The 27,180-nt window shown below is 43.7% G+C and overlaps 1 protein-coding gene across 1 annotated transcript; it reads left to right on the top strand.

The window, feature by feature from the left end:
* Positions 1 to 24,199: 24,199 nt before the first annotated feature.
* Positions 24,200 to 26,940, top strand: LOC123154284 (activator of 90 kDa heat shock protein ATPase homolog). Its single transcript, XM_044573051.1, has 3 exons — positions 24,200 to 25,200; positions 26,360 to 26,439; positions 26,536 to 26,940. Exons 1-3 carry the CDS (start codon positions 24,298 to 24,300, stop codon positions 26,627 to 26,629), a joined length of 1,077 nt encoding a protein of 358 aa, XP_044428986.1. The 5' UTR covers positions 24,200 to 24,297; the 3' UTR covers positions 26,630 to 26,940.
* The last annotated feature ends 240 nt before the right edge of the window (positions 26,941 to 27,180 follow it).

Consider the following 27,180-nt stretch of genomic DNA (forward strand, 5'->3'; position numbering starts at 1 on the left):
ACTAAGGGTCCCATCTTTGGAGGCATCTATGCTACACGCCTAGCTGCACATTTTAACATACCTATTAGGCATGCTGAGAAGGAAGAGAAAGTGTTGCCCCGTGTTTATCTAGATTATAAAAGTATGGTAGCACATGATTTTATTGTTAAGAATAGGGAAGGAGAGCTTAAATATCAATTGTTCTTTAATAAACATCATCCTGAGACTGTTACCTCGCCCGCTCCTTCTTTGTTTGATTTGACTGTAGGCACGTACCTTGTTCCATTGGCGGCTATTCACGCCTACCGGAACCCTGCACCAGCCCCGGAACCGGAACCACAAGAGGAGCCTCCATGACAGTCTGTTTATTCTTGGGATCCGGAGATGGTTGTCAGCCAATGGCAGTCAGAGTCTTCTTCGTCGCAGTACGACCCCAGCTACACCTACAGGTATCCGCCAGGGTATCCCTGGCAATAAACCAACTTAGACCAAAAGCCTAAGCTTGGGGGAGTATGTATTTCTCACCGACATTACATTTATGTTCACACACTCATTGCTAGATGCCGGTGTTCATACTTTTTCATTGTATCATCCATGCTAGTTTATTTCCTTTTATGATTTCTTCTTGTGTGTTTGATAAACCTTAAGAAAAACCAAAAAAATTAGTAGTAGTTTACTTTTCTTGCTGTAGTAATAATTAAAAAGAAAAACCCAAAAATATTTCCTGTTCTTCTTTTGCTTGTTGGGAGCTTTCCCGTGTAAATAGTTTTATTTGTTTTCTTTGGGGGTCAGTAGGAGAAGACCATGATTAAATTGTTGAAGTGGCTCTTATATGCTTTATTGTTGATTTAACCAATAGCCCATATTGCTTTGTCTTCTCGTGTTTATTGAATGCTCGCAAATTCCAGCTTAGTCCAATGCACGTGCACTCTTATTATTATTCACATCATTCGGTCATGCAAGTGAAAGGCAATTATGATGATATATGATGGACTGACTGAGATGAGAAAATTTGGTATGAACTCAACCTCTTTTGTTTTTGTAAATATGGTGAGTTCATCGTTCTTGATTCAGCTTGTTATGAATAAACATGTTTGCGATGACAATTAGAGATCATAGTTGCTTGTGCCATGCTTGATTAGCTATGAGTTATAATGGTTTACCTTGCGTGCCAACATGCTATTGAGATGGTTATGATGTGGTATGATGGGGTGGTATCCTCCTTTGAATGATTTAAGTGACTTGACTTGGCACATGTTCACGCATGTAGTTGAAACAAATCAACATAGCCTTCACGATATTTATGTTCATGGTGGATTATATCCTACTCATGCTTGCATCCAATGTTTATTAATTTTAATGCATGTACATGGCTGTTGTCGCTCTCTAGTTGGTCGCTTCCCAGTCTTTTGCTAGCCTTCACCTGTACTAAGCGGGAATACTGCTTGTGCATCCAATCCCTTAAACCCCAAAGTTATTCCAGATGAGTCCACTATACCTTCCTATATGCGGTATCTACCTGCCGTTCCAAGTAAATTTGTATGTGCCAAACTCTAAACCTTCAAATAATCATCCTGTTTTGTATGCTCGAATAGCTCATGTATCAACTAGGGCTGTCTGTATCTTCCATGCTAGGCGGGTTATTCTCAAGAGGAGTGGACTCCGCTCCTCACTCACGAGAAAATGGCTGGTCACCGGGATGCCCAGTCCCATGCTTTATGCAAACTAAATCAAAATAATTGCAAAACAAAACTCCCCCTGGGACTGTTGTTAGTTGGAGGCACTCGTTGTTTCGAGCAAGCCATGGATTGATGTTTGTTGGTGGAGGGGGAGTATAAACTTTACCATTCTGTTTGGGAACCGCCTATAATGTGTGTAGCATGGAAGATATCGCCATCTCTTGGTTGTTATGTTGACAATGAAAGTATACCGCTCAAAATATTATTCACCTCTATTTCAAAACCGAGCTCTGGCACCTCTACAAATCCCTGCTTCCCTCTGCGAAGGGCCTATCTATTTACTTTTATGTTGAGTCATCACCCTCTTATTAAAAGCACTAGCTGGAGAGCGCAGCTGTCATTTGCATTCATCACTGTTAATTTATATTGGTTGTGAATATGATTGCATCTCTTTTACCATGAATTACAATGTCTAGTCAGTCCTTGATCTTTAAAGGTGCTTTGCATTTATGTTTTGCGGTCTCAGAAAGGGCTAGCGAGATACCATCTTGTTATATCATATTATGATTGTTTTGAGAAAGTGTTGTCATCCGAGATTTATTATCATGGCTTGATAGTTTATTATGCTATTGATATGGGTAATCATGAGGCCTGAGAATTATTGCAAATGTGGTTAGTTATAATCTTTTCTGAAAACTTAAATGCTAGCTTGACATATTTATAACAACAAGAGCAAACAGAGTTTGTAAAAGTTTTTCTATATTTCTTTCAGTTTGTCAACTGAATTGCTTGAGGACAAGCAAGGGTTTAAGCTTGGGGGAGTTGATACGTCTCCGTCGTATCTACTTTTCCAAACACTTTTGCCCTTGTTTTGGACTCTAACATGTATGATTTGAATGGAAGTAACCAGGACTGACGTTGTTTTCAGCAGAACTGCCATGATGTTGTTTTATGTGCAGAAAACATAAGTTCTCGGAATGACCTGAAACTCCACGGAATATCTTACAATAAATAATAAAAAATCCTTGCCAAAGATGAAGACCAGGGGGCCCACACCCTGTCCACAAGGGTGGGCCCCCCTAGGGCGCGCCCACCTACCTCGTGGGCCCCCTGGAGACCTCCCGACTCCAACTCCAACTCTATATATTTGCTTTCGGGGAGAAAAAAATAGGAGAGAAGATTTCATTGCGTTTTACGATACGGAGCCGCCGCCAAGCCCTAAAACCTCTCGGGAGGGCTGATCTGGAGTCCGTTCGGGGCTCCGGAGAGGGGGATTCGTCGCCGTCGTCATCATCAACCATCCTCCATCACCAATTTCATGATGCTCACCACCATGCGTGAGTAATTCCATCGTAGGCTTGCTGTACGGTGATGGGTTGGATGAGATTTACCATGTAATCGAGTTAGTTTTGTTAGGGTTTGATCCCTAGTATCCACTGTGTTCTGAGATTGATGTTGCTATGACTTTGCTATGCTTAATGCTTGTCACTAGGGCCCGAGTGCCATGATTTCAGATCTGAACCTATTATGTTTTCATCAATATATGAGAGTTCTTGATCCTATCTTGCAAGTCTATAGTCACCTATTATGTGTTATGATCCGTTAACCCCGAAGTGACAATAATCGGGATACTTACCGGTGATGACCGTAGTTTGAGGAGTTCATGTATTCACTATGTGCTAATGCTTTGTTCCGATTCTCTATTAAAAGGAGGCCTTAATATCCCTTAGTTTCCATTAGGACCCCGCTGCCACGGGAGGGTAGGACAAAAGATGGCATGCAAGTTCTTTTCCATAAGCACGTATGACTATATTCGGAATACATGCCTACATTACATTGATGAATTGGAGCTAGTTCTGTGTCACCCTATGTTATGACTGTTACATGATGAACCACATCCGGCATAATTATCCATCACTGATCCGATGCCTACGAGCTTTCCATATACTGGTTTACGCTTATTTACTTTCCCGTTGCTATTGTTACAATCACTACATAATACCAAAAATATTACTTTGCTTTCATTACTCTTTTGTTACCGTTACCACCACTATCATATTACTTTTCTGCTAAACACTTTGCTGCAGATACTAAGTTTCCAGGTGTGGTTGAATTGACAACTCAGCTACTAATACTTGAGAATATTCTTTGGCTCCCCTTGTGTCGAATCAATAAATTTGGGTTGAATACTCTACCCTCGAAAGCTGTTGCGATCCCCTATACTTGTGGGTTATTAGCAGCCCCTCCCTCTCTCCCCTAAAGCCCATTAGGGCCCATATACTCCCCGGGGGGTTCCGGTAACCTCCCGGTACTCTAGAAAATGCCCGAACTCACCTGGAACCATTCCGATGTACAAACATTAGGCTTCCAATATATCGATATTTACGTCTCGACCATTTACTCCTCATCATGTCCGTGATCAAATCCGGGACTCGGAACTACCTTCGGTACATCAAAACACATAAACTCATAATACCGAAGGTTAAGCATGCAGACCCTACGGGTTCGAGAACTATGTAGACATGACCGAGACACGTCTCTGGTCAATAACCAATAGCGGAACTTAGATGTTCATATTGGCTCCCACATATTCTATGAAGATCTTTATCGGTTAAACCGCATAACGAAATATGTTATTACTTTTGTCATCGGTATGTTACTTGCCCGAGATTCGATCGTCCGTATCTCAATACCTAGTTCAATCTTGTTACCGCCAAGTCTCTTTACTCGTTCTGTAATGATACATCCCGTAACTAACTCATTAGCTACATTGCTTGCAAGGCTTATAGTGATGTACATTACCGAGAGGGCCCAAAGATACCTCTCCAACAATCAGAGTGACAAATCCTAATCTCGATCTATGCCAACTCAACAAACACCATTGGAGACACCTGTAGAGCACCTTTATAATCACCCAGATACGTTGTGATGTTTGGTAGCACACAAAGTGTTCCTCCGGTATTCGGGAGTTGCATGATCTCATAGTCATAGGAACATGTATCAGTTATGGAGAAAGCAATAGCAACAAACTAAACGAGCATCGTGCTAAGCTAACGGATGGGTCTAGTCAATCACATCATTCTCTAATGATGTGATCACATTAATCAAATGACAACTCATGTCTATGGTTAGGAAACATAACCATAATTGATTCAACGAGCTAGTCAAGTAGAGGCATACTAGTGACATTCTGTTTGTCTATGTATTCACACATCTACTAAGTTTCCGGTTAATACAACTCTAGCATGAATAATAAACATTTATCATGATATAAGGAAATATAAGTAACAACTTTATTATTGCCTCTAGGGCATATTTCCTTTAGTCTCCCACTTGCACTAGAGTCAATAATCTAGTTCACATCGCCATGTGATTTAACACCAATAGTTCACATTACCATGTGATTAACACCCGTAGTTCACATAGCCATGTGACCAACACTCAAAGGGTTTACTAGATTCAGTAATCTTAGTTCACATCACCATGTGATTAACACCCAAAGAGTACTAAGGTGTGATCATGTTTTGCTTGTGAGAGAAGTTTAGTCAATGGGTCTGCCAAATTCAGATCCGTGTGTATTTTGCAAATTTCTATGTCTACAATGCTCTGCACGGAGCTACTTTAGCTAATTGGTCCCACTTTCAATATGTATCTGGATTGTGACTTAGAGTCATCCAGATCAGTGTCAAAGCTTGCATCGACGTAACTCTTTACGAAAAACTCTTTATCACCTCCATAACCGAGAAATATTTCCTTAGTCCTCTAAGGATAATTTTGACTGTTGTCCAGTGATCCACTCCTGGATTACTTTGGTACCTCCCTGCTAAACTGATAGCAAGGCACACATCAGGTCTGGTACACAACATTGCACACATGATAGATCCTATGGCTGAAGCATAGGGAACACCTTTCATTTTCTCTCTATCTTCTACAGTGGTCAGGCATTGAGTCTGACTCAACTTCACACCTTGTAACATAGGCAACAACCCTTTCTTTGCTTGATCCATTTTGAACTTCTTCAAAACTTTATCAAAGTATGTGCTTTGTGAAAGTCCAATTAAGCGTCTTGATCTATCTCTATAGATCTTGATGCTCAATATATAAGCAGCTTCACCGAGGTCTTTCATTGCAAAATTCTTATTCAAGTATCCTTTTATGCTTTCCAGAAATTCAGTATCATTTCCGATCAACAATATGTCATCTACATATTTAGATATATTAAAAATGAGCACCCTCCCAGCCCTCTCAAGCCATTAGTTTTCAGCCATTGGATCCTTAATTCAATGCATTTATGGCCGTTAGATATGCTCTGGATCGCCCTCGGTTCGTTGTTAACATCTGCCAAGTGTTATGGGCCGCTACTCTGGTCGCATTTTTCGGCCTATGTGGTAAACTTCAGCCTAATGGGTCGTTGCCCTCTTCCAGACCCGTAGCAGCATAAGTGCCTTTTTCCAAAAAAAATACATTATCTCAATCGGCAGAGTCGCGTGCCTCCCATCCCTTCGCTTGGCGGCTCTCTCCAGATGCGATCGGCCTGCGTGACGACCGATGCTGGACTAGAGCAAAGATCCATGGCGACCGTGCTGGTTCGTGAGGCGCCTCATCGGGCAATGGGGCACTGGGTTGGCTCGATCCATTCGATTGCACAGCGCGGGATGATGGTCTGTGGCGGCAAACATGCATCCGTCCTTTGAAGTTCTATTGCCAACTAACGATGATTGATGGAGAGTTTAATCGGCCATTACTACCAGTCAATGCGTGGACTGCTGGTTATTGTAGGTCAGTTACAGTTGGTGATTCGTAATTTTCATTCAACTTATACACGCCTATATCATCCCAACTGTGCCGCTGCTCGTTCCCCACTCTCCTCACTCCCAAAAACCAATCTCAAGCAACAATATGTTATTCTCATGTCTCCAATCTGTTCCAATTCTTCCTATTTCCTGCATCTCCTCTTCCCTAATCCTTCCTCCAATTTTGGAATTTGTTCTGTTTACTGATGTTGTTCTTCGTGCCCACGAAAAAAACGCAGGTTCTGTACAAGACGAGTCAGGCACACACTATTGGCTTTCTTACCTTTTTTCCAGCTGAATCTGTCGATATCCAATGGTTACCGGACAGGTTAGTATGAGTTTGCTCTTATGTCTCGTTTAACTAAATTTATGCCTAAGCTCAATATATGTGTCTATGTACTTTCTAATCTTATGATGTGATGTTACTCTAACTATTTAAAATAATTGCATCCTATCGAGCAGGTTATTTAGCAAGTGAAAAATGCGAGAAAGAATTGTACAAGGTGTTGATGCGTCGACATCACACTGTGAATCAAATGAAAATATTATGGGTCACTCCGACGTTGTTAATCGCCGCCGTCGCACTGGCTTTTGCATGTGGTGTTCCTCTCCTTGCTGTACTAGGGAGGAGGGACCATGGTTCTTGTTGCATCCTACTCACTTAGGTGAGCACGTTTTTTGATTGACTTCTGGATCAACTTGAAACTGGGATGTTAGGTTTCTTGCTTTTCCTCATGATAGTCGTTTTTCTGTCAGATGAGATCTCACATTAGTTCTGTGTTCCATCTGAGAGACATAGTAAGGTTTTTGAAGCTCTGATGTTTACTATAGACGGTGTGTGGGGTAGCTGAAAGATTGAGAATCTGTATGTAGCTGTGGCTAATGAAGCTGACTTGCACTCCCCAATTGTGTTACGATATGCCATGACATGTACTCTATTTTTTGTGATGAGAATTGCTCTGAATATACATCCACGTTAAAGATCTCACTATATATATGGCGAAAATTATTTATAATGTGATTTATTCTAAATATACAAGTTGTGAGCATTAAGAAATATCCTCCAATTTTGCGTTCAAATTAATAAATATCCAGTAGACCAATAGGTTGTCAGCTTTGTAGTCCTATTGCCCCGATTCTTCAAGAGTTCATGTGTGCTATTATGATAACATATTATAGATTTGTACATGATAATTACAATCATATTTAAATAGGAAACCCTTTTAAATATATGAGTACATGTAGCTAGAGGGGAATCAAAGCAGGTTGTGACATGTTTGTCTAATGAAGTCTAACACACGCAGAGTTCAGGCTAAGAGAACAACGAGTAGGTCAGACATGAGAATGATGGTGAAGGACTTGTACAGATCATCTGTCCGTTGATTTTCCATAAGACTCAAACCAACTTCACAATACATAATTCAGTTCATGCCAAATTGCAAATCTAACTTCCATGTTTCGTATCTCCACATATTTACATAATATCCTATATAACTTCCATTTTCATGTCTTCGTATACTTGCAAAAATTCCTGCCATTTTATAGCAATAATGGACGGGCGTAGCAACGCGCGCCGGTATGATCTAGTAATATCAGAAATGCTATAGAGCTCCCACTCACTTTCTTGTAAATACAGACTTCTCCAAAAGTCTGTATAAAACTATATGCTTTGATCACACTATCAAAGCGTATATTCCAACTCCGAGAGGCTTGCACCAGTCCATAAATGGATCGCTGGAGCTTGCACACTTTGTTAGCACCTTTTGGATTGAAAAAACCTTTTGGTTGCATCATATACAACTCTTCTTTAAGATATCCATTAAGGAATGCAGTTTTGACATCCATCTGCCAAATTTCATAATCATAAAATGCGGCAATTGCTAACATGATTCGGACGGACTTAAGCATCGCTACGGGTGAGAAGGTCTCATCGTAGTCAACTCCTTGAACTTGTCAAAAACCTTTTGCAAGAAGTCGAGCTTTGTAGATAGTAATATTACCGTCAGCGTCAGTCTTCTTCTTGAAGATCCATTTATTCTCTATGTCCTGCCGATCATCGGGCAAGTCAACCTAAGTCCACACTTTGTTCTCATACATGGATCCCATCTCAGATTTCATGGCCTCAAGCCATTTTGCGGAATCTGGGCTCATCATCGCTTCCTCACAGTTCGTAGGTTCATCATGGTCAAGTAACAGGACTTCCAGAACATGATTACCGTACCACTCTGGTGTGGATCTTACTCTGGTTGACCTACGAGGTTCGGTAGTAACTTGATCAGAAGTTTCATGACCATCATCATTAGCTTCCTCACTTACTGGTGTAGGAATCACTGGAACTGTTTTCAGTGATGAACTACTTTCCAATAAGGGAGAAGGTACAATTACCTCGTCAAGTTCTACTTTCCTCCCACTCACTTCTTTCGAGAGAAACTCCTTCTCTAGAAAGGATACATTATTAGCAACGAATATCTTGCCTTCGGATCTGTGATAGAAGGTGTACCCAACAGTCTCCTTTGGGTATCCTATGAAGACACATTTCTCCGATTTGGCTTCAGCTTATCAGGTTGAAGCTTTTTCACATAAGCATCGCAGCCCCAAACTTTAAGAAATGACAACTTGGGTTTCTTGCCAAACCATAGTTCATAAGGTGTCGTCTCAACGGATTTAGATGGTGCCGTATTTAACGTGAATGCAGCCATCTCTAAAGCATAACCCCAAAATGATAGCGGTAAATCAGTGAGAGACATCATAGATCGCACCATATCTAATAAAGTGCGGTTACGATGTTTGGACACACCATTACGTTGTGGTGTTCCAGGTGGCGTGAGTTGCGAAACTATTCCGCATTGTTTCAAATGAAGTCCAAACTCATAACTCAAATATTTACCTCCACGATCAGATCGTAGAAACTTGATTTTCTTGTTACGATGATTTTCCACTTCACTCTGAAATTCTATGAAATTTTCAAATGTTTCAGACTTATGTTTCATTAAGTAGATATACCCATATCTTCTCAAATCATCTGTGAAGGTGAGAAAATAACGATATTCGCCGTGAGCTTCAATGTTCATTGGACCACATACATCAGTATGTATGATTTCCAATAACTCTATTGCTCGCTCCATTGTTCTGGAGAACGGAGTTTTAGTCATCTTGCCCATGAGGCATGGTTCGCAAGTACCAAGTGATGCATAATCAAGTGATTCCAGAAGTCCATCAGAATGGAGTTTCTTCATGCGCTTTACACCAATATGACCTAAACGGCAGTGCCACAAATAAGTTGCACTATCATTATCAACTATGTATCTTTTGGCTTCAATACTATGAACATGTGTATCTCTACTATCAAGATTTAGTAAAAATAGACCACTCATCAAGGGTGCATGACCATAAAAGATATTACTCGTATAAATAGAACAACCATTATTCTCTGATTTAAATGAATAACCGGCTCGCATCAAACAAGATCCAGATATAATGTTCATGCTCAACGTTGGCAGCAAATAACAATTATTTAGGTCTAAAACTAATCCCGAAGGTAGATGTACAGGTAGCGTGCCGACGGCGATCACATCGATTTTGGAACCATTTCCCACGCGCATCGTCACCTCGTCCTTAGCCAATCTTCGCTTAATCTGTAGCCCCTGTTTCGAGTTGCAAATGTTAGCAACTAAACCAGTATCAAATACCCAGGCACTACTGCGAGCATTAGTAAGGTACACATCAATAACATGTATATCAAATATACCTTTCACTTTGCCACCCTTCTTCTCTGCCAAATACTTGGGGCAGTCCCGCTTCCAGTGACCAGTCCCTTTGCAGTAGAAGCACTCAGTCTCAGGCTTAGGTCCAGACTTGGGTTTCTTCACTTGAGCAGCAACCGGCTTGCTATTCTTCTTGAAGTTCCCCTTCTTCCCTTTACCCTTTTTTCTTAAAACTGGTGTTCTTGTTGACCATCAACACTTGATGCTCCTTCTTGATTTCTACCTCCGCAGCTTTTAGCATTGCGAAGAGCTCAAGAATCGTCTTATCCATCCCTTGCATATTATAGTTCATCACGAAGCTCTTGTAGCTTGGTGGCAATGATTGAAGAACTCTGTCAATGACACTATCATCAGGAAGATTAACTCCCAGTTGAGTCAAGTGGTTGTGGTACCTAGACATTCTGAGTATATGTTCACTGACAGAACTATTCTCCTCCATCTTGCAGCTGTAGAACTTATTGGAGACTTCATATCTCTCAATCCGGGCATTTGCTTGAAATATTAAATTCAACTCCTGGAACATCTCATATGCTCCATGACGTTCAAAACGTCATTGAAGTCCCGGTTCTAAGCCGTAAAGCATGGCACACTGAACTATCGAGTAGTCATCAGCTTTGCTCTGCCAGGTGTTCACAACATCTAGCGTTGCTCCTGCAGCGGGTTTCTCACCTAGCGGTGCTTCCACGACGTAATTCTTTTGTGTAGCAATGAGGATAATCCTCAAGTTACGGGCCTAGTCCGTGTAGTTGCTACCATCATCTTTCAAAATAGCTTTCTCTAGGAACACATTAAAATTCAACGAAACAACAGCACGGGCCATCTATCAACGACAACATAGACATGCAAAATACTATCAGGTACTAAGTTCATGATAAATTAAAGTTCAATTAATCAAATTACTTAAGAACTCCCACTTAGATAGACATCTCTCTAATCATCTAAGTGATCACGTGATCCATATCAACTAAACCATGTCCGATCATCACGTGAGATGGAGTAGTTTTCAATGGTGAACATCACTATGTTGATCATATCTACTATATGATTCACGCTCGACCTTTCGGTCTCAGTGTTCCGAGGCCATATTTGCATATGCTAGGCTCATCAAGTTTAACCTGAGTATTTTGTGTGTATAAAACTGGCTTGCACCCGTTGTATGTGAACGTAGAGCTTATCACACCTGATCATCACGTGGTGTCTCGGCACGACGAGCTGTAGCAACGGTGCATACTCAGGGAGAACATTTGTACCTTGAAATTTAGTTAGAGATTATCTTATAATGCTACTGTCGAACTAAGCAAAATAAGATGCATAAAGGATAAACATCACATGCAATCAATATAAGTGATATGATATGACCATCATCATCTTGTGCCTTTGATCTCCATCTCCAAAGCAGCGTCATGATAACCATCATCATTAGCTTGACACCTTGATCTCCATCGAAGCATCATTGTCATCTCACCAACTATTGCTTCTACGACTATCACCACCGCTTAGTGATAAAGTAAAGCAATTACATGGCGATTGCATTTCATACAATAAGGCGACAACCATATGGCTCCTGCCAGTTGCCAATAACTCTGTTACAAAACATGATCATCTCATACAATAAAATTTAGCATCATGTCTTGACCATATCACATCACAACATGCCCTGCAAAAACAAGTTAGACATCCTCTATGTTGTTGCAAGTTTTACGTGGCTGCTACGGGTTGAGCAAGAACTGTTCTTACCTACGCATCAAAAACCACAACGCGGCATAGTGATTGCTTTTTGATCTTCAGAAAGAACCTTGTTCATTGAATCCGATTCAACTAAAGCTAGAGAAACAGACACCCACTAGCCACCTATGTGCAAAGCACGTCGGTAGAACCAGTCTCGCGTAAGCGTACGCGTAATGTTGGTCTGGGTCGCTTCATCCAACAATGCCGCTGAATCAAGAATCAACTAGTGACGGCAAGCAATATGTATATACCCACACCCACAACTCCTTTGTGTTCTACTCATGCATATAACATCTACGCATAAACCTGGCTTGGATGCCACTGTTGGGGAACACAGTAATTTAAAAAAAAATCCTACGCACACGCAAGATCATGGTGATGCATAGCAACGAGAGGGGAAGAGTGTTGTCCATGTACCCTCGTAGACCGTAAGCGGAAGCGTTATGACAACGCGGTTGATGTAGTCGTACGTCTTCATGATCGACTGATCCTAGTACCGAAAGTATGGAACCTCCGTGATCTGCACACGTTCGGCTCGGTGACGTCCCACGAACTCACGATCCAGCAGAGTGTCGAGGGAGAGCTTCATCAGCACGACGGCGTGATGACGGTGATGATGATGCTACCGGAACAGGGTTTCGCCTAAGCACCGCTACGATATGACTGAGGTGGATTATGGTGGAGGGGGCATCACACACGGCTAAGAGATCAATGATCAACTTGTGTGTCTATGGGGTGCCCCCTCCCCCGTATATAAAGGAGTGGAGGAGGGGGAGGGCCGGCCCTCTACTATGGTGCACCCTAGGGAGTCCTACTCCCACCGGGAGTAGGATTCCCCCCTTCCATGTAGTAGGAGTAGGAGAGAAGGAAAGGGAAGAGAGAAGAGAAGGAAGGAGGGGGCGCCGCCACTCCCCCTAGTCCAATTCAGACTATGCCTTGGGGGCGCGCGGCCTGCCCTAGGCAGCCTCTCCCTCTCTCCCCTAAAGCCCATTAGGGCCCATATACTCCCCAGGGGCTCCGGTAACCTCCTGGTACTCCGGAAAATGCCCGAACTCATCCAGAACCATTCCGATGTCCAAACATAGGCTTCCTATATATCGATCTTTACGTCTCGACCATTTTGAGACTCCTCATCATGTCTGTGATCAAATCCGGGACTCCAAACTACCTTCGGTACATCAAAACACATAAACTCATAATACCGATCATCACCGAACGTTAAGCGTGTGGACCCTACGGGTTCGAGAACTATGTAGACATGACCGAGACACGTCTCTGGTCAATAACCAATAGCGAAACCTGGATGTTCATATTGGCTCCCACATATTCTACGAAGATCTTTATTGGTTAAACCGCATAATGATATATGTTATTCCTTTTGTCATTGGTATGTTACTTGCCCGAGATTCGATCATCGGTATCTCAATACCTAGTTCAATCTCGTTACCGGCAAGTCTCTTTACTCACTCCATAATGCTACATCTCGTAACTAACTCATTGGCTGCATTACTTGCAAGGCTTATAGTGATGTACATTACTGAGAGGGCCCAGAGATACCACTGCGACAATCAAAGTGACAAATCCTAATCTCGGTCTATGCCAACTCAACAAACACCATTGGAGACACCTGTAGAGCACCTTTATAATCACCCAGATACATTGTGACGTTTGGTAGCACACAAAGTGTTCCTCTGGTATTCGGGAGTTGCATGATCTCATAGTCATAGGAACATGTATAAGTTATGGAGAAAGCAGTAGCAACAAACTGAACGATCATCGTGCTAAGCTAACGGATGGGTCAAGTCAATCACATCATTCTCTAATGGTGTGATCCCGTTAATAAAATAACAACTCATGTCTATGGTTAGGAAACATAACCATCATTGATTCAATGAGCTAGTCAAGTGGAGGCATACTAGTGACATTCTGTTTGTCTATGTATTCACACATGTACTAAGTTTCCAGTTAATACAATTCTAGCATGAATAATGAACATTTATCATGATATAAGGAAATATAAATAACAACTTTATTATTGCCTCTAGGGCATATTTCCTTCACAAACCTGGGTAAAACATTGTGTTCCCATCGTCCCTTGTTACCATTAATCCTCAAATGCATAGTTCGGGACCCCCTACCCGAGATCTGCCGGTTTTGACACCGACATACTTCTTTGACCAGCCTCTTATACATCAATAACTTGTATGCCATTCATACCTGAGCTGGACCTTCCAGTCTTATTTCCTTTTGCCTTCACACTTCTAATAGTTTTACTTTCGATATTTCTGTCACTCACATAAGAGGCACCCAACCTTTAAGAGTGGATTTAGACCTGGATTTCCTAGGCGTGTAAGTCTCACTAACACCCTTCAGACTTGTACTTTCTCTTTAAGTTGTTGTTTTATTCACCATCATCACATGACTAGTGTCCTTCATGATCACATCTTTCACCAGCCTAGTTCATAGTGAGCACTTCACAAATACTGCAAACAAACATTGACCATATCTTTTGGCCTTTGTTTCTACTTGGAAACTAATTTTCAATTCCATAAATACTACATAACTATCCTAGATATTTGAAGTTCGAGTCTCATGGAAACAAGCGTATTGCACTTGCCTGTAACGAAATTCTAGCTTTTGGGTTGAAGGACGAGAGCCACTTCATCCACAACATTAGCGAGAGAATACCAAAAGCATGCGGCAGGACAAAGTCCTTCTCGACACTCTTGAGGACAATCCTCACATTATGTTACCAATCGCAAAGTATTAACCATATAAATAACATCTATTCAATTCCAACAGGGAAGGTGGAAAAGCAAGCCATTATCTACAACTAATATGCAAATTATACTTAGACTATGTTCAATAATTAACTACACTTAGTGATTAAACATTTAAGTCTAAAGTGCGCTCCCACTCAAATCAATATCTCTCATAATTGATTTTGAGGGATACAAGACCCATTTATCAATTCAATAATGTGGACATCACTGATGACAAGAATTTCAATCGGTAGGCCAGCTTGCCAATCACATCTCTATGTGACTCTTGTTCATCTTTCGATGGACGTGTTCTGAGCTCACGGGGTTCGATGCGAGGTCTAACCTCACCCGCCTCATACTCTTGATTCGCCCGTACCCATGCAGGCAAGGCACACCCCAAAAAGATACATATTTCAGACGGTGCTACTCTTGGGAGAACACTAACTACTTCATATATTTAAGTGAGAGATCACCCTAATAAAGAGCGACTACGGTGCAATCAAAAGGGTGCAATAAAAGGGTATAAACATCTCAAGCAATTCATAATAGCATGATATGGTATAGCCGTTTTTGATGGAGGAGTTTTATTTTCTTCACCTTTGGCATTTGTGTCAGTGTCCACCTTCGCAAAACTTGTCACCGCCTGTAATATGCATCAAATAATATTGCTATCACAATAGTTGATTAAATTAATCCAATACAACAAGGTCGACACGCTGGTCATTAAAGTGACAATCATCTGGCTCCAGCCATCATGCTAAATCATGCAAGCAGGTCAGGTTAATTAATTTACATTGTATAGCCTTCTCACATATACTCTCATTAGACGAAGACTATACCATATCACACGCCTTCCTGCAAAACCAATTTAGAGGCCACTAATCGGTTTGTGCAGATTTTATTTTACGCAGCTTCTAGGGTTTCGAAACAAACCGCAGCTACCAACGTTCATCATCAAGTATGATTATTCAATTCGCTAGATTAACTTTGTGGGGAGTATGAAACATGAGATAAAAAATCTCGAGCCCCATAGTGAACTTCGTCATACGCAAGGACCCCGTGCAGATCATATCAACATTGCCATTTAATATGCGAAACATTCATCTTTCTTAAGTATGGTGGAACCCAAAGAACTGAAGCACTTCGTTGATCTATCAACCAACATACCCAGGAGCAACATGGAAGGATCGTGGATTGCCAAAACTCTATAACAAAAAGTCCACCATGTCATCAAGATTAGAACTACGCAAATTCAAGGGAAACAAGAAGAACATCAGGTAATAGATCTCATCTACTACTCACACAAATAATTTTCAGCAATAGATCTCATCTACTAAAAATTATATTGTGCAATACCCATACATATCATGTATTCTAGATCGTAACATGCATCTACGCATAGCACGACCCTTGATGCCACTTTAGGGTCACGCAACATAAAACAATAATTTCCAACCTACGCACTAGCCTAGGACCACTATGAAGATGCATACAAGGTTTGATCTGATCGTTACCAACTCGTAGCGCAATGGAAGTAGAGTTAGCGAAGATCGTCAGTGCAGATCCCCGCAGCTAGGATTTTATAACCTCCCAACCATGAGGATGTTCTCCCCCAGACAGCCCCTCAGGCGGTCCCCGGATACCCCTTGGGAGGCCCTCAGGCAGAACCTCCGACGGCCCTTCGAGAGGCCCTTAGACATAACCTAAGATAGTCCCTTGGACAGCACCTCGACATGTCTCTTAAACTAAGATCAAAACTAAGACCTCTCTACCGGGTTGCACACATCTGGTGTCAACTATCCGGCAGGGCTTTGTCGTCCAAAACTAGGACCTACCGAAGACTAGACAGCCTTTCGACGTACAAAACTATTTCGTGATGAGAGAGATGGAAAGCCAGATCATTGCATGGCATGTGTTGAGAGAGAACTTGAGTGAAATGGAGAGCTCTCTCCACCTCTATTTATAGTGGGAGGCAAGGGGTAGAGACTAGGGGAAAAGATCAAAACAACCTTGGATATTTTCCACCTAAAGCCACAAAAGGGGGGCACCTCCCATGACATCACCCACTACTTTAGGGTACGGGTGACATCACCCACTACTTCATGGCACGGACGACATCTCCCACTACTTTAGGGCACATATGACATCACCCACTACTTTAGGGAATGGGTGACATCACCCATGACATCATAATCCCACGATTCATGGGATCTTGTCCCCTCAGACTGGGACAAGTTTCCCCACGACCATTTAATCTGGAAAAATTCCCGAAGGTCAGGAACATTTTTGGCACCCCCTAAAATAATCCTGTACGTGTTCCAGAACATTTTTGGTATGTTGTTTTTATCTCTAAAACACTTCTAGTGACTCTGAAACATTTCTAATTTTCTCTGAAAAATTTATGTCCTCTTCGAAACTCTCCGGTAACATTCTCTCGGACTCCATGGCTATTACTTTGCAGATAGATGACCCTTAAGTGTGTGACCCTATAGGTTTGTTGAAGTATAGACATGATCGGAACTCTTTCCGATTAATGATCAATGGCGTAACCGTGGACATCCATATTGACCCCTATACCCACATGAATGAATATTCGAGCGAACTTGTAATCATTGAATGTTGTTCCTGCTGCTTCGCGATATGCTACAAATACCCGAGATGAAATTTAATGGCATCCCCGTGAATCAACAACTTGTTCACCATGCCAGTTTTCTCCTTACTGGTTTTGTTCTCTTTTCTTGTTCCCGCGTTTCGGTATCCTTGTGATCAAATCACATTGTGTCTAGCCAGACGATGATGGATACCATAACACCAAGAGGGCTCAAAGAATATATCTCCATCCTTATAGGAGCAAATACCAATCTTGAGCTATCAAGTCACTTGTGATACTTTTCCATGAACCCAAAAGTTGTTGTAATAGCCACCCTGTTACGAATGATGGTAAACAAAACCCCAAAGTTCATGAAGCAAGCAAGCATGAAGGAACTCAATACTCTCATGGTCTTAGGAATTCTGAAAACGCTAACTTCTCTGTGTTATAAAACTATTAACTCGTCACCGATGTATCTCGTAGCATAACATCAATATCGGTCAATTGAACACAAGCGTTCTCATAACATTGTGTCCTCGAACTTGCCGGCATAGTCATACCCATGATCAGGAAAACGTGACCAACATGCAATGCTTGAGCTAGTCTTAAAGGCACGACTAGGAATATTTATTTTTCATTTATTATTCTACATGTGCATATGGGCCCTCTGAGACTTTATGGATATATAGACTCAAGGACCATTGCAGTTATAGCATGGAACATAAATATAGTTACGAACTTGGAGATAAATAGTAGCTATTATAATTTTTTCTCGAATACGCACGAGAGTGCGTGTCATTCATTAAAGAATAGAGTGGGGTGGGGAGCCCCAAAACACCAATACAATGTTTGACGCTATTTACATGCCAGCTTTTAGCTGGCCTACCGAAATACAAGAAACCGTTCGAACTACTCAGGTTACTGCCCACTCCGCTGGCCACATGCCCTATTCTATCAGCCCCGCCTTCGTCCAGGACGCACCTTCCTCTCTAAGCATATTCGTAACCCATGGAAGTGATGGAGTCGCGCCGTTGAAGACTATATCGTTCCTGTGTTTCCAGAGTGCCCACATTCCTAGTATGCATAGTGCCCTAGTTGACTTGCGATGAAGATCACTGACATCCTGTCTCACACACCAGCTAGCCAGGGTCTCTCCTGGTAACGGAAGGAAATCCACACGTCCCTTGAGTGTGGTACACCAATGCCATACTTGCTTTGCGAATGAGTAGTCAATGAACAGATGCTGCATGGTTTCATCATGTTGGCTGCAAAGCGGACAGGTGTCTTGATGAGGCAGTCCTCTCCGCGCTAGCCTGTCAGAAGTCCAGCAGCGGTTCCTGATAGCCAACCAAGAGAAGAACCGGCATTGCAATGGCGCTTTGGATTTCCATGTGACCGCAGCCATCAGCGAGACTTCCCTTCCCAAGAACCTGGCCTCATACGCAGATTTCGCCGAGAAGGTACCATTGCTCTCCCAGACCCATTTGACCGTGTCCTCCACCTCGTCGTCAAGTTGCACCGCCTCAAGCTGCGTCCAAATGGTCAAGAACTCCTGAAGCTCCTCCCACGTTAGGTTTGGGCCAACATCTAAAGCCCAACTGTCGTTGGCTTGTGCCTCCCTGACCACCTTCTTCCTTCTGGTGCGTGGTGGTACTCTGGCATATATTGCCGGTGCAATCTCACTAATTCTCGCTCCGTTGATCCAACGGTCCTCCCAAAACAGGGTCTTGGCACCGCTCCCCACCGTCGTATGAGCCGCGGCCTGGACCAGAGCGTGGGCTTCATGTGGTACCGAGATAGAGAACTCCGCCCAGGCTCTGTCACTGTCTACCTTCTGTAGCCATGGCCAGCGGGCCTGGAGCACCTTGTTGAGCCACCTCAAGTCTGGCAAGCCCAACCCGCCTGCCCACTTGGGTGTACACACCTCATCCCAGGCCACCGAGCAGTTCCTGCCGTTTGCTTCGCTCTTGCCACACCACAAGAAGCCTCGGCAAATCTTGACAAGTGCAGTGAGTGTTTTTGCAGGTAGGGATAGCGCGAGCATGGAATGAACGGGCATGGCACAAAGTACCGATTGGATCAAGAGCAACCGCCCACTCTTTGGCAGAAGAGCTGCCTTCCATAGTGGCAAGGAGTTTCGAACTTTGTCCACGAGACCCTGGAACTGGGCCGTCGATTGCTTTCGGATCGTCAAAGGGAGTCCCAAGTAGGTGCAAGGGAACGCCGAAACCGTGCATCCCAGGATGGTCGTAGTCTCCTCCACCTCCTCTTGAGAGCAGCGAATCGGCAAAATCGCGCTCTTGTTCATGTTGACCATCAAGCCCGACGCTTGCCCGAAGATGTTTAAAAGCGCAGCACAAGTGGTTGCATCCAAAGTTGTTGGCTTGAAGAATAAAACCACATCATCCGCAAACATTGACATTCGCTGCCGCAAGCCCGATCTGGCTAGGTGGCAGAGGAACCCCTTCGTTGTCGCATACTCGAAGAGTGCATGTAGTGGCTCCATGCAAAGGATGAATAACATTGGGGACATCGGATCCCCTTGTCGAAGGCCTTGACATGCCAGTATTGGTCTACGAGGGGCGCCATTGACCATGATCCTAGTCAACGACGTTGCCAAAAGTCCACAGATCCACGTCAACCATCTCTCCCCAAAGCCCATTCTCCTTAGAACCTCTAGCACAAACGGCCATTGCAACGTGTCAAACGCCTTAGTAATGTCGAGCTTAAGCATGACCGTTGGCCTCCATAGTGCATGCAACCTCCGGGCAGTGCATTGGACTAGCATATAGTTATCGTGCAGAGATCGCCTCTTAACAAACGCACTTTGGTGGTGCCCCACAAGCTTTGGTAGTTCCTCCGCCAACCTTGTAGCCAAAATTTTATCAAAAATCTTGATCGGTCCACTGACTAGGCTGATTGGTCTGAAGTCTTTTATATCCACCGCTCCTGGCTTCTTAGGTAGAAATGTGACAATGGCCTTGTTTATAGCAGCCATTCCCCTCATATCTCCTCTATGGAAGTGATCTAGCGCCCTCATGAAATCGTCTTTGAGCACCGTCCAGCAAGTGACAAAGAAGCGGCCGGTGAACCCATCCGGGCCTGGCGCTTTGTCAAGTGGCATCGACTTAATGATGTTGAAAACTTCCTCCTCCTCAAACTGCACCTCCACTCGGTGAAGATCATGGGACGGCAAATCCAACATATCAAGGTTTATCGTCATCTTCCTTGCTGTCGTCGAGCAGAAGAGCCGCCCATAGTAGTCATCGACCGCGTTGGCTATATCCTCCTGACCCGTGTGTGTTACCCCGTTGGCCTGGATGGCCGTGATGATGTTCTTGCGTTGCATGTGCCTCGCATGTCGCTGGAAGTACTTTGTGTTGGCCTCCCCTTCCTTCAGCTGCAATAAGCGCGAACGCTGTCGCGCAATCGTCCTCTCCAGCAAGCACAGCCCTAACAATTTCCTTTTGAGCATCTTGCGAAGATCGTGTTCCTGATTCTCCAACGTCCTCTTGTCCGAAGTGGCATCTAGTCTAGAAATGACTTCCATGGCCAAGGCAATTTGCAGTCGAGTGTTTCCAATCCACCTGTCGCTCCAGGATTGCAATGCCTTGGCAGTGGCGTGTAGCTTGTTATCCAGCACGGTAAATGGATTCCCCACCGACTGAATCGAGCCCCAAGCCTCCTGGACCGTATCCAAGAACCCATCCACCTTAGGCCAGAAGCACTCAAATTTGAAACGCTTGCCCATATGGAATTCAGCATCCGTATCCAGTAGAAGAGGGAAATGATCTGATACTGATGATCCCAGAGCAGTGAGCAAGCTATTTGGGAACAAGTCCTCCCATGTGTTGGTGACAAACACATGGTCGATCTTCTCTAGTGTCGGGTCTCTTTGTTCGTTGCTCCAGGTGTACCTTCTGCCATTCAGGTATTGTTCCTTCAGTTCAAGCCTATTTATCAAAGCACGGAACCTTGCCATCATCCGTCTGTTCGTGGTAGGCTTGTTCTTGTCGTCCGTGGAGACCAAAAGGTTAAAATCTCCCAACAGAATCCAAGGTCCAACATGTAGATACCGAATGTCCCTCAATTCCGTCATGGAATCAACTTTGGCCACATCACCTTGTGTGCCATATACCCCGGTAAGCCACTAATGCAGTTTCCCTTCCTGTGAGACTAGAGCCGTGAGCGTGTTGGCCGTTGTGTGCCTGTTCGAGAGGGAGACTACTAGGCTATCCCAAGCGATCAAAATACCACCGCGAGTGCCCACCGCAGGCACGTAGTAAAATTGCTTGAATTTATTACCCAGGCAATGTTTAACCACATCGATGGAGATGGACTCCATTTTGGTTTCTTGAATGCATACAATGCTCACATTAGCCGCCGCCACTACTTGATACACCGCATTTCTTCTAGCTGGCTAATTGAGACCTCGCACGTTCCACACGAATACTTTGGGCGGGTTTGAAGACATCGATAGTGCCCACCGATCCACGTGCCACCGAGGCTTGAGTAGCTATTATAATTGCCGCTAGGCATATCTCCTACCCTTATGGATTGATTATTGACATGCCTAATATGTGCTCTTATGTGCATCGTACTCAATATACTTTGCTACTTTTAGCCTAATGCACTATTTTTTGGGCATCATTGAGGAGGAACGCCAACAAAGACATGAATTGATACAGGAACCTAGGTAGATATTTATGATGTCTAATAAATTGGACACACTTTTAATACACTTTAAAATCGTCCCACCTTTATGTCTTCACGCAACACCATCATGTTGTTTCTCGTACAACATCATGAAATATTTCAAGGGATTTGCTTATGTCTTGAGTGTGTCTGAGGGGTGTTCTTTTCTCCGTCCCTTGTATGTCAATTATTTATCTGTTTTATTGTGTGAATAGAAAATATCCCTTGTATGTGTGTTATGACATGGTCAATTTGTGAACCGGTGACATGGTCAACTGGTCATCTCCCTTTATATTCTGACTTGGTGCCTTTTCCCATGCATATTGTGTGACCTGATATGGATTCCCCCCACTCCTCCTCCCTCCCCACGTTTCTATTTTTGTCACCCTCCGCCACTAAATGGAAGGGAGCTTGGGGTTTCATTGTTCGTTACGAGTATGGCAAGGTTCATGTTACGGCTGCAGGGGAGTTTGATCATGTTCGTAGTCCACTACAAGCTAAAGCAATGACGTGATTAAAAGCAATGGAAGGTGTTGTGAATCTTGGAGGAATCGTGTTATTTTCGAGTCCGATTACCAGGTCCAAGTTGAAGCTCTCAAGTCAAGGGAGTATGATTCTACAAAAGTAGGGGATCCTCCTGCGCAAAATGAACTTTGCAAAATTCAATTTTGTCTTTTGTCATCCGAAGTGTAATAAGCCTGTATTAACTGTTGCACCCTTCAATTACTCTAAAAGTCAAAACTATAAAAGAGGACCGGATATTATACTCTAATTCTTCCTCATGTCTATGCTTCTTTGGAGTTTATGACGGTGGAAGCGGGGGCATGCCACGATTATTTATTATATCTACTGGTTTTTTACTCTAAAGCCCCGTTTGATAGCTCAGCTTTTTCTAAGTATTATAAAAATACTGTAGTTTTCTAAAATACCATGGTTTTAATTACCGTGAGCTATTTGGCATCGATAAAAAACTGTAGTATTCAAACTATAGTATTGTCAAAACTGTGGTATTTTTTCTGCATTAAAAAAAGAACCACAAACCTCTTTTTTAAAAGCAGAGCACGCGAAGAAAACAAGACTCTTCGTGATCGTCTTTCTCGCTCTCAAGCTGCCGCCGCCCGGAAGATCGTTGGCCATGGGACAAGCCAACAGAAGGGAATGGAAAGAAAAATGGTGTCCTTCCTGCTCTCACTTGGCTCCTCCTTTCCTCGTATGTGTTGTGCATCAGGTTGTCCCCCGGGCAACTCATGCCGTTGTGTGCGATCATAACCATACCGTACGTGTGCAGCTCTATCATGTCGCGTCCTTGCTCGCCGCGGCTTGCCGTGCATGCGCTGCTCCCGAACGTCGCCCCATGCCTCAGTGCGCCCCGCTCGCCGCTGCCGGCCAACCTGCAGCCGAGCTAGAGCGACACCGCGCGCTTCCGTGCCGCGCCGCTGTGCTCCGACCGCCGCTGATGCATAGCATGCCGCCGAGTCTGATTAGGCTGTTCAATTTGCGGTTAGCTAAATTCATGCATGTTTGCAACTGCCATGAACGGCTAGCTAGCCACTTTACGTCGTTGTAAACATTCACCAGCCAAACACTTTCAGAGTATTTCCAATACTACGAAATGCTTTGATATGTCAAAACGGTGGTATCTAGTACCTATAGACAAAAATATTGCAGTTTTTCAATACTATAGTTTCTGCAGTACTTCACTATCAAACACAGCCTAAACCTTAAAGGTGAGATGATGTAGGGCGCAAAATCTTTCTTTAATACTGCATTGGCAAGGTCTTGAACTCAATACTGCGTTAGCACGAATTCAGTCAACTAATCCAAAAGTTCAAACTATAAGAAATAAGTGGATATTATATCATATCTACTCGCACAACACGGACTGAAGGTTGTTCTGCCGCTCTCAGTCTTGGCAGATGCCGGTGCCCCTGACATTGTTATTGGTTTGGTGACTAGCGATATGGCTAGGATCCAAAGGTTAAGTGGAATAGTACTCCCTCCGTTCACTTTTGTAAGACGTTTTAGGCATTTAAGATAACACCCAAAACAGTTCAATTTCAGCTGTCTTAAACGTCTTACAAAAGTGAACAGAGGAAATATATTTTATTTGTTTCATAAAAGGAAAATTCCAGACCATTCGAGCGCACGACCGAACCGTCCAGATTCAGCCGTGGGCCTAATTCTTCCCCAATTCTAAAAGCCCCCCGTCTCTAGACATCAGTTTCGTACGCTCGCTTACACGACGCGCAGATCCGAGGAAAGAAAAGCAAATCGTGCCCAACCAAACCCTAGCCCCCTCCCCAGCCCATGGCGAAGTTCGGCGAGGGCGACGCTCGGTGGATCGTGCAGGAGCGCGCCGACGGTGCCAACGTCCACAACTGGCACTGGGCGGAGCGCGACTGTCTCGACTGGTCTCGCGCGCTTCTCTCCAAGCTCCTCGCGGGCCTCCCCGTCCTCTCCGGAGAGGGCGGCCTCACCCTCCGCACCACCACCCTCGACAAGCTCGATGGCGAGGCCTACGTCAACATCCGCAAGGGCAAGGTCATCCCAGGGTACGAGCTTTCCCTCACGCTCGCCTGGGAGGCCGATGCCACAACCGAGTCGGGGGTCGTCAAGGTCACCGGCACCGCTGAGGTACCCTACCTCGCTGACGAGAACGCCGACGAGGACCCCGAACTCCGCATCACTGTTCGCGGTGACGACGGCCCCCTCGCGCGCCGGGCCAAGGATGCCTTCATCGCCCATGGCAAGCCTCTGGTTATTACGAAGATCCGGGATTATGTCGCCGCCATGGCGAATGGTGGCCCCGCCAAGGACGAGATAGATTCTAAGAAGATTTCCACCAAGGCTGCCCCAGCGGCCGGTGGCGCAGCTGTTGCTCCTGCTCCTTCAGTGAAGGTAACAGCAGCGCCAGTGCAGGCGCCAGCAGCTAAGGAGAAGAAGGCGAATGGCAAGGATAAGGAAGGATTCAAGACTATCGAGATGACAGAGAAGTTCAACTGCCGCTCCAAGGACATCTATGAGATCTTGATGGATGACAACAGGTGGAAGGGTTTCACACAGAGCAATGCGAGGATCAGCAAGGATGTTGGTGGGCAGTTTAGCCTCTTTGATGGGTCCATCACAGGTGTTAATGAGGAGCTGCAGGAAGGGAAGCTGATCGTGCAGAAATGGCGGTTTGGGAGCTGGGCTGATGGCGTCCATTCTACAGTAAGTTCTATGCTCAAAGACATCATTATGACATTGTGCTTGCTTGTGTTATGTAGTTGTACCGCTCCACCGTTCGGTATTTGATAGGGATGCATGAAATTGGCTCATGCTGAACCAAGTTAGCTTAGGCTCATCTAACAATGAATGAACAAGATTGGATGTTTGATTATATGAATTATTACTTTCATACAGTTAGACGTGCTGGTAAGAATGGGCCATCTGCGAATTCTACTCCCTCCGTTCCTAAATATTTGTCTTTTTAGAGATTTCAAATGGACTACCACATACGGATGTATATAGACATATTTTAGAGTGTAGATTCACTCATTTTGCTCCGTATGTAGTCACTTGTTGAAATCTCTAGAAAGACAAATATTTAGGAACGGAGAGAGTAATAAGCATAGAACTTGAGCTGTTGACTATTTACAGTTACAATTTACTTTCCCACTCCTTTGTACCTCCTGCCAAGTACCATCTGTGGGTAGCACCATGTTCAGCAAAAATTGGCATCTCTAGTATGGCATTTGAGGTTGATATAATTCAGCATATGATCAGTACTATTTTGTTTTTATGATGAGAGGAGAGATTTTCATATATCATACCAATTACCATGGACATATTATCTTCTAAGATTCTAGCCTTGTAGCCTTGTAGGTGGACTGAATGCTAGGCCTTGTGTAAGGAATGTCTGCCTGTTGCCATAGAATTAGTCTGTTACCATCAATGTGGAGTGATACAAGGACTAATGAGTCCAGTCTACCATTTTTAGAACATGAGTCCTAGCTAGAAGAATGGTTTCACTTCATATTGTTTTTTTTTTTTGCAATGAACTACTAATGCTGACCTTATATACTGTATTAATACTGATTCAATTTGGGCGATGTAAATTCTTGGAACGAGATCCTCTGACTTATCAAGGGATGTCAGAGTAGCTACAGTGGCCTAACATTCCTTCCTTGCAGTTATATCTGCATGCCGTAATATGCATATGGTTATTTGCCTACGTGCTCCATGTCTCTTTTCCTAGCTGCCTTACTAATAAATACTAGTGCTTAATATGCTTGACCAGCTGATATTTTCATCTTGCTAGTGATGTTCTGTAGATATAAAACGTCACATTTTTCGTTCAGGAACATAACCTCATTGTGCTGTAATGCAGGTCAGGTTGGTGTTTGATGAGCCTGAGTCAGGAGTGACAACAATAAAGCTCAAACAAACTGATGTGCCAGAGGAAGACAGGTACTTCAAGTTTTTGTGCTTTAAACTTTTGAATTGGTTAATCTCTACCGGTTTCGGCTCCTGTTGAAAGTCCTGTGTTGCCATTTCCTACTGCAGGTATGGGAACTCAACCGTGGTGGAGAACACTGAGAGAGGCTGGAAAGAGCTCATCTTCCAGAGGATACGTGCAGTGTTCGGTTTTGGGGTCTGAAAAAGCATCTTTGACATCCAGCTTCAATGAAGTCGATCCTGCCTTTTCATGGCTATCCATGTTTTGCTGTCTTAGTTTATTCGATGCTGATCGACACACAAAACTTCGTGAACTTCCGGGAATTGAAAAATACTCCGTGTTACCTTGTATTCATCACGCTGGGTTGTGCTTTGAAGTCGTCACTCATGAAAGTTTGAGCTTGTGACTCATGTAGAGGCCGGCGAAAGATGGTCGCTGAGTGACTATTATTTTTATTCCTTGCGTCTGTATGACATGGTACCAGATAAATTGTATTGAAGTTTCTAGTTCTACAAGCACCACTACGAGTGCTGCTTTGCTAAAATGTCGTGGAAAACCTCGAAAATAAGTGTGTGCGCGCGCATTGACAATATAAGATTTACTGCCCTGCTATATTAATATAGCAACCACCTGATACACAACACAATCACATCCAAAAGAAATGCTGGCAGCACCGGATGAACGAAAGCTGAAGCATCCAGCAATCGTTGGGCCGGATGAACGATTGCGGGACGAAAGCTGAAGCATCCAGC

The sequence above is a fragment of the Triticum aestivum genome, chromosome 7A, assembly GCF_018294505.1.
Source record: "Triticum aestivum cultivar Chinese Spring chromosome 7A, IWGSC CS RefSeq v2.1, whole genome shotgun sequence".
NCBI classification, from domain to species: domain Eukaryota; kingdom Viridiplantae; phylum Streptophyta; class Magnoliopsida; order Poales; family Poaceae; genus Triticum; species Triticum aestivum.